This window comes from Aulonocara stuartgranti, assembly GCF_965226115.1.
Source record: "Aulonocara stuartgranti genome assembly, chromosome: 20".
NCBI classification, from domain to species: domain Eukaryota; kingdom Metazoa; phylum Chordata; class Actinopteri; order Cichliformes; family Cichlidae; genus Aulonocara; species Aulonocara stuartgranti.
The window spans coordinates 32,197,961-32,213,604 of NC_138956.1; the positions used below are offsets into that span (position 1 = coordinate 32,197,961).

The 15,644-nt window shown below is 39.5% G+C and overlaps 1 protein-coding gene across 6 annotated transcripts in view; it reads left to right on the forward strand.

Moving 5' to 3' along the window:
- The window catches only part of vwa5b1 (von Willebrand factor A domain containing 5B1), a 35,186-nt gene that overhangs the window by 1,046 nt on the left and 18,496 nt on the right, over positions 1-15,644 (forward strand). For 2 of the 6 annotated variants that reach the window (XR_014273684.1, XM_082518345.1), the window contains exons 1-9: positions 3,055-3,478; positions 4,880-5,036; positions 5,228-5,389; positions 6,402-6,621; positions 6,770-6,924; positions 7,727-7,858; positions 10,471-10,595; positions 13,148-13,324; positions 14,311-14,421. Coding sequence is in view for 5 of the 6 variants with exons in the window: in XM_082518345.1 (XP_082374471.1) it covers positions 4,898-5,036; positions 5,228-5,389; positions 6,402-6,621; positions 6,770-6,924; positions 7,727-7,858; positions 10,471-10,595; positions 13,148-13,324; positions 14,311-14,421 (1,221 nt within the window). In the remaining variant the exon portion in view is untranslated. Of the gene's footprint in view, positions 1-946; positions 1,257-3,054; positions 3,479-4,097; positions 4,160-4,879; positions 5,037-5,227; positions 5,390-6,401; positions 6,622-6,769; positions 6,925-7,726; positions 7,859-10,470; positions 10,596-13,147; positions 13,325-14,310; positions 14,422-15,644 lie in introns of those variants that run through there. The other 4 variants (XM_082518348.1, XM_082518347.1, XM_082518349.1 and 1 more) reach the window with 4 other exon arrangements.

Consider the following 15,644-nt stretch of genomic DNA (forward strand, 5'->3'; position numbering starts at 1 on the left):
CAAGTATACCAGGAACAGTTTGGGGTTTAGAACACATTTTGTGTAATTATAACAATATGTAATTTATGACCCAGTTACATGTGTGAGATGGACGATTCCTCTAATTCATGAGTCAGTCATTTAAATAATTTTTCAGTGCAAAACTAGAGACGGTTTTATCAGCTTCTCAAGTGTGAGGATTTGCCTATTTTTTTGGTATCTTGTGTCTTTAGAAAGTGGCCAAAATAAGCAACCAACATTTGGGATTTTCTGACATCTTATAGATCAAACGATTAACTGAAGGATTAATCAAGTTGAAAGATGACAGAAGCAGTTTTTATTTTTGCAAAAGAAAAGCTCTGGATTGACGTGGGGTTTTCCTTTACCATTCATGCCATGTGGATGTGAGAAATAGAGAAAGAGAGGTCGAGAAACAGATAGAAAGGAAAGCACGAGGGAAGGGGGGAGGAGGAGGGAGCTTTATTGGCTGCAGGTTAATTCAATTTGGAGGCGGATGTTGAGTTTCAGCCAACCCACACGCACACACGCACACAGACAACGATCTACATGTTTGCAACTATAGTAAAATGATTTTATAATGACATATTAATTGTCATGGTAACCTCAAGCAGAAAACAGATGGATGTAACAGAGTGATCGCAAAACAGAGAGACAGCCAAACGCCCACACTGGATTAAAAACATTAAGGGCTTTCCAATCGCACCACAGGAGAGATTCTAGGTGATATGAGGGAGACCTGTAACGCTGTATTTCCCACCTCTCTGCTCCTGGTGTTACAGTACATGTCAGGCACTGATCTCATGTTATTAAAGAGGATACCTAACACACTGTCATCGAGGGCTTGAATGAGTGGGTGGTGCTTTGAATGGGGATGGGAAGGGGGGTGTTTGGACCCTGTGTCTCAGTCCCTCTCTCTCTTTCTGTCTGTCTCTCTCTGAAACTCCAGCGTCCACACAGTCAAGAAGAGGAGGAGGAGGAGGAGGAGGAGAGAATAAATGAAACAGTTTTTGCAACCACATGTTGCTGATTGAGCCGCTGCAGCAGCTACCCTTCCTTTCTTGTGGCCGCTGCATGTGTAGTTTCCACCACCTGTGGCCACACTCCTATTTCCTCTACGCCACAGAGAGAGAACAAAAAAGGGGCATCTGAGAGAGGTGGAGGAGGAGGATATCTTTCACGACAAGTGGACTTCTGATAGAGAGAAAAAGAGAGAGCGAGAGGGAGCTTACTGCATGCCAAGTTAACGCAAATGAAAGGTAAGATAATGAGAGATCAAAAAAAAGGGGATCTGCATATCAGATATGTTTTCATGCTGCAGAGTGTCTCTCTGATGGCCCACATCTCAAACAAGCCTGTCATTTGTTTTAAATGAAGAAAAAAGGTCAGCCAGTGTGATGATGATTAAAACTGCCAGTGCTGCGTCTCAGTGTAAACAGACTGCGTTTCAACAGGTGGTTTTCCACAGCATCCGCTCTCTGATTCGACACTAATGAGTTCAGAGGACGCTTGCATTGCTGATAGAAAATGTTCAGAGTTGATGGCAAACCCCAGAGTGTGGCTGGAAGATTCATGTGACTGAGTCAATCAGGAGAGAAGCATCCTGGGACTGCCACTTTTTAACACTAATTACTATAAAGTGAGGACCCTAAAGAGACAGATGCTCACTAGGCGCACTGAAGTGAAGCTTTTTAAATTGACTTTTGAAGAATAAGAACCTATTCCATGACAGTAATGCTTTATTTCCAAGTAACTTGTGATTTTATAAATATACGTTGATGTGATTTCTCCTTGTAGTGTTTCTTAGATTGACATTTCAATAACAGAAAATGAATCTTTTGCAGTCTTGATTTTTCACTTTCTGATCTATAGAGTGACATATATGTATGTATAAAAATATCTATCTATCTATCTATCTATCTATCTATCTATCTATCTATCTATCTATCTATCTGTGTGTGTGTGTGTGTGTGTGTGTGTTTGTGTGTTTGTGTGTGTGTGTGTGTGTGTGTATTCCTTCTCAGTCAGTGGTTTACTGAGCACATGATGGCAGTGTTGAGACAGACGAACACAAATGCATCTCTGACCTTTTCTTCGCAATAAACAACCATGTGGCACCTTAAAACCTAGTTGGACAATTTCAAATACTAATCAAATCTGTTTTGTGATTCTCACGAGCGTCCAATGTAGTCAGAGAGTGTGGATGTTGTGCCTGAAGTTTGAATTTACTTTATTTTTATACGATTTTATGGTTTGTGTGACCAAAAGGTGCAATCAGCCCCTCTATCACAAATGAATGCACACTTGGAGATGTTACTGGTCAGTCTGCAGGCAAGCAAGCAGAGCTGTCTCTATGGATATTGCTTTCGTCACAATGCTTCCCATCAAGCCTGTGCTAAGCTCTGGTCATGCAGCAGATGCAGACCCTTCACAGCACATAACCAAGATTTCTGGTGGAGGAGACACCATTAACGATGAAGCACAGCCCAAAAGAAACACAATTTTATTGAATACTTACCTAAATAATTAGCAGTGCTGTTTTCCTTTGCGAGTATATTTAAAGCACGTGAAATTTCTTTTTTCATGTCTCATAGCACACAATGCAGTTCCCTGTCTTCTCGAGCTACAGCATATCACTGTTGTGTTGCAAAAAATGATGGTGCTTTAATTGTGTTCTGCTGCTGACCTTTTCCTGAAATGTCCTAAACACCTGTGCCAACTTAGGCGTTTTGTTTTTGCATCCTATCAAAAAAAAAGAAAAAAGAGAAGCTCCGATCATGTAAAAAATGTGCTGTGCTGAACTGACATCTAGGTAGCCCCTTTCAGATCTAGTTTTTAGTAAGAATCTGTGATATGTTTTAGTGTTACTGCTGGGAAAGCAAGCAATAAAATATAAGATTAGAACAAAGATAAGAATAGAGAGAACACCAAAGCGTTCAAATTTGAGAGATAATACAGAAATATATGTTCTAGCTTCATATTGGTCAAATCTTGGCAGCCATAGCTGGACTGGCCATCGGGCATACCGGGCATTTGCCCGGTGGGCCGCTGGCGATTTTTTGTTTTTATGGGCCGATCGATTTTTTTTTTTTTTTTTTGGAAGGGTATAAATAATGAAAGGTGTTGGATTGGCCAGTTGGTCATGATCGACTCTGGGCTGGACCAATTACAGCCGAGGAGGTCGGATGCACCCTCCCCCTTGTTTAGCAATCTTATAGACGAACTAAAGAAAATGGAGAACAAAAAAAAGGAAAGAAGGTGCAGAAAAAATTAGGGCCAAAAAGAAACGAGCCCTTCAGGCAGACGCTGCCAAATGTGTAAAAATAACTGAATTGTTTGGCGGTAGCTATGGCATAGCTTCCACAGATTTAGCAACATCAGCAAGTGGTGGAGGCCAGCAGGTGGATAAGGGAAAGGGGAGGCAAGAGGAGGAGAGACCGAGGCGGCCGCCGTTCATAGTGGCAGAGGAACTGAACTTCAGGCAAGAAGTTATGACCTGCTGTCTGTGTCAGATATAAACCAAGTTTAGTTGTAGTTTGTTTTCGTTGTGCTGACTTTTTACAGGCGCTTAGAATAACTGGTACTGCGTACTAGCTAGCATGATGGAGTTTATATACTGCTGGGCGGGTGCTATGAAGTTACTGATAGTAAATTTTATTTTATGCTTCAGGTTAGTTTCTCAAACTCCTCAAAATCTTAACAAATTGTGCCAATCCTTACATGTTGCACCATGCTGATTTATCATCTGAAGTGGAGAAGTCTGTGACAGAGGAGACAGAAGAGCAGCAGAGAGAGATGGAGAGATGACTTCATGTCATCCATGAGGGATGCATTTGACATATGTTTCACATATTATAGCCCAACAAGTTACTCATAGCAATTTAAATACCAGCAATCAGTTTTTGGCAGACAATCACTTTTTTGGCACAACACCGGCTATTGCAGTTAATAATACAACAGCTTCTTGCCATTTTTTGTGTTTCTTTTTATCGCTGTGTAACTGAGCTCAATTGAAAGCCTGCATGCGCTAGTACCTCTTGCCACAAGTTCCCAGAATCCTTTGCGGTTTTATCCCTGAATGACGTCACATTTTTGGTGGGCCGGGCCGATTTTTTGTCCCAGTCAGCCCTGTTGGCAGCTACAACCAAATTGAGCTATAGATGTAAGAACTTTTTGAATTATTTAACAAGGCTGCACATGCTAACTAGCGGTATATGCATTTGCTAGTGGCAGCTAGCAGCTAATTGACTTAATTGACTTGTTACTGTTGTAGCAAACAGATGCCAAGTTCCTAAATTCGGTAGCCATTATTGAGCTCACTAGTTTGAGAGAGGCTAGCTACATGTCAATGTGGGAAATTCCATCATGACATTAATAATTCTAGTTTTTTTTTTTAAATTTCAACCTTAATACCAATAGTTCAGATTTTAAGTTTCAAATTTTTCTGTTATATTCACATACCACTGGAATATCATTAGCAGTAATGAAATAGTTAATATAGTTAAGTGGATACATGTCTATGTACATATACATATACATACAGAGAGGCAGTGGGTAAGGGTCCAGTAATTTCAGTACAAGTGCAAGGTATTTAGATTTTCAGCAGCTCAGTAGCCAGATGGCTTGCTGGTATAAACTGTCCATCATCATCAGTACAGGAGTATCAAGCAGATCTTGATGCTCCTGTATGAGTCAGTCACATCCATACCTTGCTAGGATTTTCTAGCTTCAAATGACCAAAGGGGAGATTTGAAAATGCTAAGCTTCAATGTCCATCTATTTTATTACTACATTGCACATAGATATATGTACACACTTACATACCTAATTCTCCCCATTTGCAAATGTTTTATGACTGATGAATGTTTTCTTTTCCCACCAGCATCCTAAAACCACCACAATGCCTGGACTCATTAACAAGGAGAACCGGGGCGCTCTGCCACTCAGTGTGTCTGACATCAGTTCCTGTGTCAGGGGTTACACTTTGGCTCTGACAGCTTCTATGACCTATGAAAATATTGAGGATCATGCAATTGAAGGTGAGCGAGACTCATTTGTCACTTCAGTAATTTGATGGCTCACCACTTTCGGCCAATTTAGATTAACCGCATGCTCTTTTAGGCACTTGTAAAATTCATTATTATCGACTGAATAGGAAATGCTTGGTTGGTGTGTCTGGATAAAGCTCTTTCTTATTTTTGTTTTGTGTCTCTCTCTTACTGTCTTTTAGGGATCTTCATTTATCCACTGGAGGAAAATTCTATTGTTGTAGGCTTCGAGGCTATGATATCTAGTCAGATTATAACACTTCAGATCAAAGACAAGGCAAAAATCGACGACTGTTATCTGGATTGCTGCGGCACTTCTAATGGAGCTCTCCAGAGTGGCAGCGGTAAGACCAAGCAGCTCTAATCAATACTGTTATATTAGCAAAAGATCAAATGAGATGAGTGAAAGTTAAAGGTGTTCAAGTTGAGGAAACCACTGAGAAGCATTACTCCAGTCTGCAACTCCCTGCCAGCTTTGTGGAGTGGTTTAGGCTCGTTTATATCTTTGAATTAGTTTCACAGCTGCAGTTATAGGGTGTGTTTTGTTATCTTTCAGAAACCCCACATTTCCTCTTTGGTAATCCCTACCAGATGATGCCAGAGCAGCTAAAAGCCAGATATTTCCCTCGGGAGCTGGTGGAGACCAAAGCAGAGTAGTTATTGGATTCAAGTCATTAGACCTCCAAAAAACAAAATAAGATCAAAATATATCAGTCATGTCACCACAAGGGGTAGTACTTAACCTGTCAGGCCCTGTGAAATATGCATGGTACAATATTTGCTTTTGCTCTGGGGGGAGCTTCCTGCAGTCAACAAATGGGCTTCAGGTGCATTAGCATGTATGAGGGGACGCAAAATTTACCATGTAACAGTGGATGTAGCATCCAGCTTTGTACTAAGCATGGGAAGTCAGTTTATGCTCCACCCGGCTGCTTCAAGCTTGATCATTCTTTGCTTAGATAACAGAAAAGATTTCTGGTCTCCCTTTTTTCTCCATTGATAATCAAGTGAAGCAAACTGCGTCATTACTTGAAAAAACAAAACAAAACAGAGATACTGAAAGTGACTGACATTCAATTTTGAAGTAACCCTAAAGATTTTTCAATGCCCAGCATTAGGATTGTGCTTAAAGTCCTGTGCTTAGGAAAGGTGTACATTGGAGTCAAGAGACGTAAGTGAGATTTTATACATCAATCAATCAGTAGGACTAATTGTTTTAGAAAGAAAAAAGGGATAATTCAAGAAAGTAATTTGTTGTAAGAAAACGGTTGAACAGTTTTGTTTAATATTTTATACATGCAGGATCGTAGTTACTGTGGTTATAGTTTAAAAATCTGCTGTTTCCCCTTCTAACAGGACACATAGTGATGGATGAGGATTTTGAGAGGACCGTGTTAGTAGTTAACCTTGGGATCATCCCTCCCATGGAGACGGTCCACATTTTGGTCAGTACCTCCTCTGAGCTTTCCACTCTGCCAAGTGGGGGCATCAGAGTCTCATCTCCACCTGTGTGTACGCCCCGGGTACAGAGGTCCATCAACGAGGAACAGGGACTGTCCCCAAACTTCTCCAGAACGTAAGAAAGTTGAAGAACAGCAGAAATCACTGTCTGGTTGGCTTAAGATGGTATATTTCTAAATGGCATCTGGCACTTTAGGCTCTTTAAACTCCAGTTCTCATACTTCTATATGGTTTTAACATATCTATAATTTTCCCGCTTTTAGGCGGGACAGACAGACCTCTGCTTCAAGTCCTCATGACCAAACTCCCAACACACCTCAGCTTTGGTTGGCTTTATTGCTGGAGGAGGAGGCCATCAACTCCATGGACTATGAGTTTAATTTCCAGCTTGAGATACGAGCTCCCTATCTCCTCGCAGGTCCGTCAAATTTCTCTCATGAGAATTTCTTGAAAGTGCATCTGTCTGCAGTAAGAAGCAGCACATTAAGACGATTACTGCAGTGAAGTGTGAAAAACACGTGTTTGCAGAGATTTGATCCTGCTATATATTTTCACCGACTCTTCTAAAAGAGGGGGACTTGGCCTAGCATAGACTATACAGAATGCTACACAGCTAGCATGGATTTTTGTTCTAGTACCAGCAATTCTGAAGCTCTTGAATGAGCCTACAAATATTAAAATATCAAGTGGGCACTAATGCTTGACTAAGCTTGTGTCTCACCATAAAGTTCTGAGATATCTAGTTATGACTAACTAGATATCGCTGGTTTTGCTGGTTTCATTGTGTTTTTTTGTTTTCTTTTTTTATTATCCTGGGCTAAACTTAAGTCTCATGAATGAAGCTTCATATTTAATCCACAGATTTGAAATTAGTACATTCTCTTATTATGTACGGTAAGTATTAAAAGAGAACAAATTGACCATTATTATAGGCAGGCAACCAAATTAAGCTCTGGACAGTTCTGGCGGATCTGCTAATCTCAGCCAACATTAGCTGATGGCTCAGCAGGTACCGCTGTGCACATCCATTTGGCAAGTTACATAGCCCTCTATTTAAGCTGCTGTAGTCTGCCTACAGTTGCAGCACATCTGCAGGCCTGCTTTCATGCTCTACCTGACTTAATATGTTTTGCTACTGAAGATGTTCTGTTCTTTAGTGGCTTCAGTTTAGAGGACTAACAACTTGTTATTTGATCTGCTGTGGATGACGCTCTGCGCAGGTGTGGAGAGCCCTTCTCACGCCATCCGAGCTGATGCAGATCCTCTGGCCCGCTCTGCTACCAGAATTGTAATCACTCTGGCAGACAAGTACACTTATGACTACCCGGTCGTAATCCTCATCTACCCAAGCGGTAAGTCTTCAACTTAAAAACAGCCCCACAATTTTGTTCTTCCACCCTCAAGTAAAACAAAACCAAAAAAAAGTTACTTCAGCTCTGTGAGACTTTTACTGCAGCCCATAATAAGATCAGTGAAAAGGTGATTCACTGCCTCACGTTGTGTTTGTGAGTGCCTCTTCAGGAAAAAGGTCTTCTGTTATTAATGTATGACATGCCAGTAGAGCCAGACTCTGCCGTGTGGGTGGGTATTGTCAGTTTTCTGGTTCTTGTATTTCCCTCACCGTTGTCTTAACCTGCAGTGTGTGTGTGGGCCGTTTGTCTCCCAGAGGGAGGAACGAACCCCGCTCAAACTGATCCAATAGGCCTCTTATGAAGGCTTTGTTCACAAACAGACCTGCGGCCAGAGTCGGGCAATTTAATTCATCTCATACGAGTGCTGCAGTTTCAATCACAACATGGACGCTCAGCCAGACCAGAGAGATGGAGGAAATTGAGGTGCAATAGGAAAAGAGGAACAGTTGGGTTTCATCATCAGCTTGGTTGATTAATTGCCTAATTGTGTCAACTTATTGCTGAGTTTCTGAAAGGTTCAACCTTTAAATTTAAGGATTTTAATACTTCATGTATTGGAAATTAATATCTGATTTATGACCAGAGAAAAATGCATATTAACAAAAATCATAAGAAATGAAAAAGTATTTCCAAATGTTATTTTCTATCAATAAACTGAGCTTATCAGCAGCATAAAATGGATGGATGAAAGGATGGGTCTCTCAACCAAGAAAATATCTAATTAATTGAACTTCCTCATGAATTTTAATGTCAGAAGTTTTCTTTAATAACACAAAAGCGCTTTTCTCTCATTGTCTGCAGAAAGCTAGAAAAACATTTTGAGCATTTTAGATATGCTTTAGATAAGCTTTTTCAAGACCTGCAAAGTCTATGCAGAGAAGAAAAATAACAGTTGAAATCCCCAAGATTTGCACAGATGCCTGAGCATCGTTTCTTTTTTTTTTATCTGTCACCTCTCAATCCTAACAGTAACACAATGTGTCTGGTTCAGAGGGAGAGGAACCAAACACATATAGGTGCAAGTTTAAAGAACACAATATAAATAAATATTACCAACCAACCCATCTGAGAATTGGTTAGAATTTCAGCACTTTAAAGGAATAATTTAACCGTGGAAAGACCTCCTACGTATATGAACATATATTAGGAGATTTACAGGTTTTGAAAGAATATACAATGTCTGACCCAGCTATGTGATCATTTCCAGAGGAAGTGTTTATTTAAAGAGTTACAGTTCATCGCTGAAACTGCTCTAGTGAAGGATACTGAAGATCTTTGTGCTTGATCTTTATGGAGCGCATTACCATTGATCACATTTTGCTGCAGAGACAATGAGTCTGCAGGGTTTTGTGCATGCTTCTCAGTATCATATTGTGGTCTTCCATTTTTCCCGCCTACCTAGCAGCTTCATATTCAGCATCCTTTGTTTCATATACTGTATTCACTATCCCTCCTCTGCACATGTCCAAATCATCCTCGACTACCAGGCTTTGTCTCCAAACCGTTCATCCTCAGTTGTCCCTCTGATACACTAATTTGTAATCCTGTCCATGCTGGTGACTCCCAGAGAAAATCTCATCATCTGCAACCCTGCCACCTTCAGCTTAGCCTCGTGTCTTTCTGTTAGTACAACCATCTCCAAACCAACCATCATAGCAGGACTCACTACCATCTTGCAAATCTTTCCTTTCATTCTTCCCTTTCTATCTTTCTGACTCTCGTCTCCACCTGCTCCACCCTGCCTGCAGTCTCATCTTTATCTCTTTCTTCATTGTGCACTGTCTATTGCTTTGGTTGTTCCCCTCCAGGGATTTAAACTCATCTGCCTTCACTGTCTCCACTCCCTGCAGCTTCTCTGTTACAACTATACCTATAAAAACAAGATGATGCAAATGAATTTGTTAAACTACAGACATGTCTTAAGGATATAAAAGCCTGTGTGACCTGTAATTTTCTACTCATAATTTCCCTCTTTTCATTAATAAGCCACTACTCCATGTCATGAACTTTTATTCTTTCTATCGTTTGTATTTGGACCCTGGTCTCTCTGTTAGTTGTTCATAGGAAATCATGTGATTGTTGTGTTGCTTTCTTCAATATTTTGAGACGACTGCTGTTTTGAATTGGTGGTATATAAATAAAACTTAAAGTAGCACTTATCATGTGTAGATTTGCATATAATGATTTTGATACAGGGACAATAAGGATACCTGCAGTAGTACATCTTATTGCTTATTGTGAATGATATCCTGGAGCATTACTCTGTAAGTGGTATTTTATGCTTATAACTCTAGATGGTGGTGGTTTACATTTTAAATGATGTGTTGGGCAATGTTGTTGCCATAAAATATGAAAGGATAGGGCGATAGAAAGTACGAGACACAAAAGGGAAGAATGAGGAAAAAAGTAATAAGGCCAAGACAGTGAAAATCTGTATTTTTAGATTTCCGCACTTTCCTTCCCTTCAGCTTCAGACATTGTCCATCTGCTTCATAATCTTGTCTGAGGCATTTATAGTAATGTCTTTGCCATGACCAACTGTGCCACTTTAGAGCCTCATGTGCCGCATGTGCTCATTGAGAACGGTGACATGACACAGGAGGAGTATGATGAGTATCTTCACAGCCGGAGCGATTTCATCAAGGCCACCAAGAAGGACTCCAGCAATGAGAGGAAAGTGAGTGTCCATGACATGAGCACCACACCTGAACTGATAAGCACAATATCACACTGCTTTCATTTTGAGCATGATATCACAAATATTTCCCTGTGAAAAATATTATTTATTTGGCTATTTGTTGCAATTTAGTGTTGTATAATACAATGATATTACGCACTGCGGTTTCAAAATAGGGTTGAATTGGCTCCTGTGTGGCATAAATACTGAAACTTCCTTTTGTATTATGAAACTTTATTAAAGTTGGCAGGTAAACTATGACAGAGATTTTTTTTATTTAAACTGATCTAACGACAGTAAGTGCCTTAAAACCCAGACAGGTAAAGGAAAACCTCTACTGTGTTCTTTTTGTTATATTATACAGTTTGTTTAAAGAAATTTGTGTGATAATCAGCATTGCTGAAAATCACACTATAATTAAATGTATATGTTAAAACATTAAATTTAGTATCTTAAACCAAGCTTAATGCTGAAAAGCTACTACTCCAAAGCTAAGATGGTATTAAATACTACTCAGTTACGCTAGTTAGCCATAACTTTAACCTTTTTGTGAGACCAATCTGCAGGAACAGACTGTGTGCAGTGTGAATAGTGGACCCAAATGCAGACGAACGAGTCTTTATTACAGCTGATTACATGAATGCAAAAGCAAAGCAACACAAACTGTGGCAAGAAATAAGCTAAAACATAAACTGGAAAAGCTAGGAATTACTATAACAACTATGAACATGATTTTGAGCAGGAGGACGAGAGAGACTATGAGACCAAGAAACATAAACATGCCCTGAACAAAACCCTGGAAACCTGACGAGATGTGGTGGGAGGTAACACAGACGACCTGACAAATACTGAAAGAAAACAGACTAAATAGACACAGGAGGGGGTCAGAGTGGAAACACATGGGGAAACAGCTGGCACAAATAATCATAATGACACACCAGGGGAAGTAAAACAAAACACACTGAACATGGAGACACCTGACTCTTCAAAATAAAACAGGAAAACACTGAGACACGTAGACATGACACCACAGGCTTGACAACACAGACAAGAAATACACGAGACTAACAAAGAAGACCTAGGTGAAACATAACTAGTATAAACTCAAAGCAAACGAATAATAATCCTATAACTCTACATTATCTCAAGATATAGCATAAGAACATAAACTGAAAACACTGACATTTTGTCACTCATGATTACTTCCCTGCCCTTAAAACTTGTACACAGTTAGCCGTTCCAACAGGACAACAATCGCAAACGCATAAGAAATGGATAAAGAAGGCTGACATTAAACTTTTAGAATAGCCTTCACAAAGACCAAAGAATATGGTTCTATTAAAAAATTATGGACTATACTTAAATGCCAGGTGTTTGCTAGGAAACCAACCAATTTCAATGAATTCTACCAATTCTGCCAGAAGCTTGTTGATGTCTACCAGAAGCATCTGGTCTAGGTGGAATCTGCTAAGGGACATTTAACCATATTAGTGGCAGTATTTGTATATATTTGAACCTGTGTGTGCACTTTTGACCCTGTGTGGATTATGGAAAATCCCAAATAAATTCAAATAAGTCCATCAAACTCTTGTTTTTTAGAGTCATTAAAGATGAATATTGTACAATTATTCCTTTGCTGGAAAAAGAACAGTTCAACTCCAGCTATGTTGAGCTTTTGCCATCCAGTCAGTTAGGAAGCATCTAACTGATGCTTCATTCTAATATGTAATTAAAGCACTGCTAACTAAATGTTTAAACTAAAACAGATAATATTTTTATGTTAAATAGCAAAAATCTGGGTCCATAGTAAGTAGATAAAAAGGCTCGTCTTTTGAGTGGCTACTTCGGTCGTTGCTGTGCTTTTTTTTGGAAGTCGAATTTCCCAGAGGAACCCACCCGAGGGATTAATAAAGTTTTATCTTATCTTATCTTATCTTATCTTATCTTATCTTATCTTATCTTATCTTATCTTATCTTATCTTATCTTATCTTATCTTATCTTATCTTATCTTATCTTATCTTATCTTATCTTATCTTATCTTAAATAACTGTTAATTGGTAGTACTAAGTGTACCTACACAGTAAACATCTGGTTAAAAGAAACATGCGATTCTTCTTTTGTGAGCTTTGCTTGGAGATAAAGCACAACATAATTTAGGTAAAAGACAAAGTGTTATTTGATAATGAACAAAGAGAGACTTCTCTGGGCTTCAGCTCGTTAGCTCCACTTTCACTGCTGCGCCCCTGGTCATGCATGTGTCCATTCGCGTCTCAGCTATGATGAGGTTGTTAAGTGACCAGCAGCAAACAGGAGGAGGAGGAGAGAGCACTTAGCCATAAAAATGTGTTTCTATGGAAACACTCCAAAGGCTCTGCACAGTCTGCTTTGACTTTTCCAGCACATATACATAGAATAATTGATGTGATTCTTCTACTGACCTGATAACTTGTCACCTTTCTTGCTTCTTCAAACCTTTAATTAAAGCCTGAGCAAAATTGTCAGTCAAACCGAACCCCATTTAATTCATGCTTCTGTTTTGCTGCCTTTATAGGTAGATATAATTCACAAGAGACTCCATAAGGATATCCTCCACAACCCTGTGGTTATGTTGAACTTCTGCCCTGACCTCAAGTCCATTTGCTCTGACTTGAGGAAGGTTCACGGCGAATTCATCTTCCTCATCGACCGCAGCGGCAGCATGAGCGGGGTTAACATCAACCGTGTGAAGGTATTTTAATCTCAATGCGCCATGCGTTGCTATAAAGGTGATCTGCGAGCAAACATTAAGATGCATGCTGATTTACATATAAATTACACACCGTATCACATGCCATCAAGAGTTTTTTCATTAAAAAGTATTACAGTTGATGTCAAACACATCAATATACATTTTCCAAAGAGATTAAATGCAAAGTTAATCAATCACATGTCGTTAAGCGCTTTCAAATAGCTTTTTAAGCTCAAGGTCTTAGTGTTTCTGCTATCTGTGAAGATTGTATGTGCTTAATCAGCTGTAGGAAGGCATGCATTCAAGGATATTGATCGTACAAATCATTCACTATCCGCCCATCTTCCAGTTGCTAGGATTTGAAGTCTAATCGGTCTTCAATAGGCTACCTATAAAGCTAACTCAGGGTCATTCAAGGTGGATATATTTTTTACCATGTTTATTTGGCTGCTTGTGCACTGAATGTGTCCTGCGATGTGATGCTGGCAGGTGTGCATTTGTGACTCATACCCTGGGTTTTATTGAAGGTGTTACTACACAGTCTGGGCTTAAGACCAAGGTGAGCCTGACTGCGATATAATGAATATTTACCAAGAAGTACTGCAGAATAGCTTTTAATACATCTATAAAATTGGAACATTATATTTCTGTTTCTGAACCTGAAGGAATGTTTTATTGGAGATTGTGCAGTCGATGAGGTATTTGTGATATCCACCTGAACAGAGGTTGAGATAAGTGGTATTCTTCTAGAAACGGCTCCTCTCCTGTAGAAAAGGCAGTGATGGACGAAATGATTCTGTATGATGGCTCTCACTCCTCTCAGGCAAAATCTGCCGTGGAGCACTGACAGCTGTGTAGAGCACATGCTTCCATTTAACCACGCATTAAGCAGAGGAGTGTTTTATTTTTTGCTTTTAGAATTTCAGATTTCACATCAGTCTTTGTTCAGGTCAGGAACTAATGCTGCTCTCGGTCTTTTTTTGTAGGATGCCATGGTGGTTAATCTGAAGAGCCTGGTGCCTGGCTGCGTTTTCAATGTCGTAGGATTTGGATCTACATTTAAATCACTATTCACGACAAGCCAAAGCTACGAGGAGGTAATGCTGCTCTTTATAACGATAATGAGATAATCATAGCTAGTTTATCGGTCATGGGTTGTAGAACCCAGACAAAGCCTTCAGGGGCAGGAAGTAGGGTAACACTGTGCAGCTCAGAGTGGACATAAGTATGTGTGCGCTTAAACGCCACATAGCCAAATATACAGATTCTACCTTGAAGATGAATGTAACCTCTGGATCTAACTTGTTACCCAGCGTAACAAGTCAATTCAAAGCCATAAGCTATGAAGATTTTTGTGGAATATGGTAAAAAGATGTACAAGTTAATGGACAGAATCCAATTGAAAACTCCTTACAAGACTAAACAGCAACTGAAATTAGTATCAATAACAGTTTTAAAGGTTCTAACTTTCTTTAACTCTCTTTGTACTTGGTGAAAAAGCTGGTAATGTTGCATTCAGTTAAAACAATCAAAATGCCTCTTGGGATCAGGTATATGTCCTTCTCACTCACTATTGTTGGGATTTAGTTGGCCAAGCTTTAAAAACCAAAACTGTTACTTCAGCCAGGCCGAAAACATGTTTGTTTCTGCATTAAAGTTAAGCATTTTAACACATAAGTCTATGGGACTCACTTTTGGATCTAGCTTCAAGCGGCCATTTGAGGAACTGCAGCTTTTAGGACACTTTTCTGCATTGCCCTTGTTTTTTAGCCCTTTGGATACATCTTGTGTTTTTTTCCCTTCCTCCAAAGGAGCTCAGTGCTGTAGCCACCCACCAGAAGGCTATCAACATATTTTGGCTTCACTTCTAGGAGCTGTCATGTCTTGACAGCTCAACAAAACATCAGACATCCCCATACACAATCCACACAAACAGTGTTTTATTTTAACAATGAATCTCATTGTTCTTAACATTAAGCAGGAGGATATTTTTACATCAAACTCCAAATTAGTTTCTCCGTGGCAAAGTCTAACAATCCCTGAATCACAGCCCTGATTAAGCCTAAGGACTTAAACTGTAGTTTACCTTTTATTTTGAAGGCTTTTATGATTCACTTTGAGCAATCTTTATGAAACAGCCAGCTCATTTTAGCTTCAGTGCTGATTAATAACTGCTCAAATCTCAGAAATAATACAACCCTGTCTTCTTATTTTAACACAAACAGTTTTTTCTGACTTGAATAAATATAGATCTTTGCATTTTGTGTGTTGTGTGAGTACAGCAGCATTATGTCTTGAATTAACATCTTATTTTCATGAT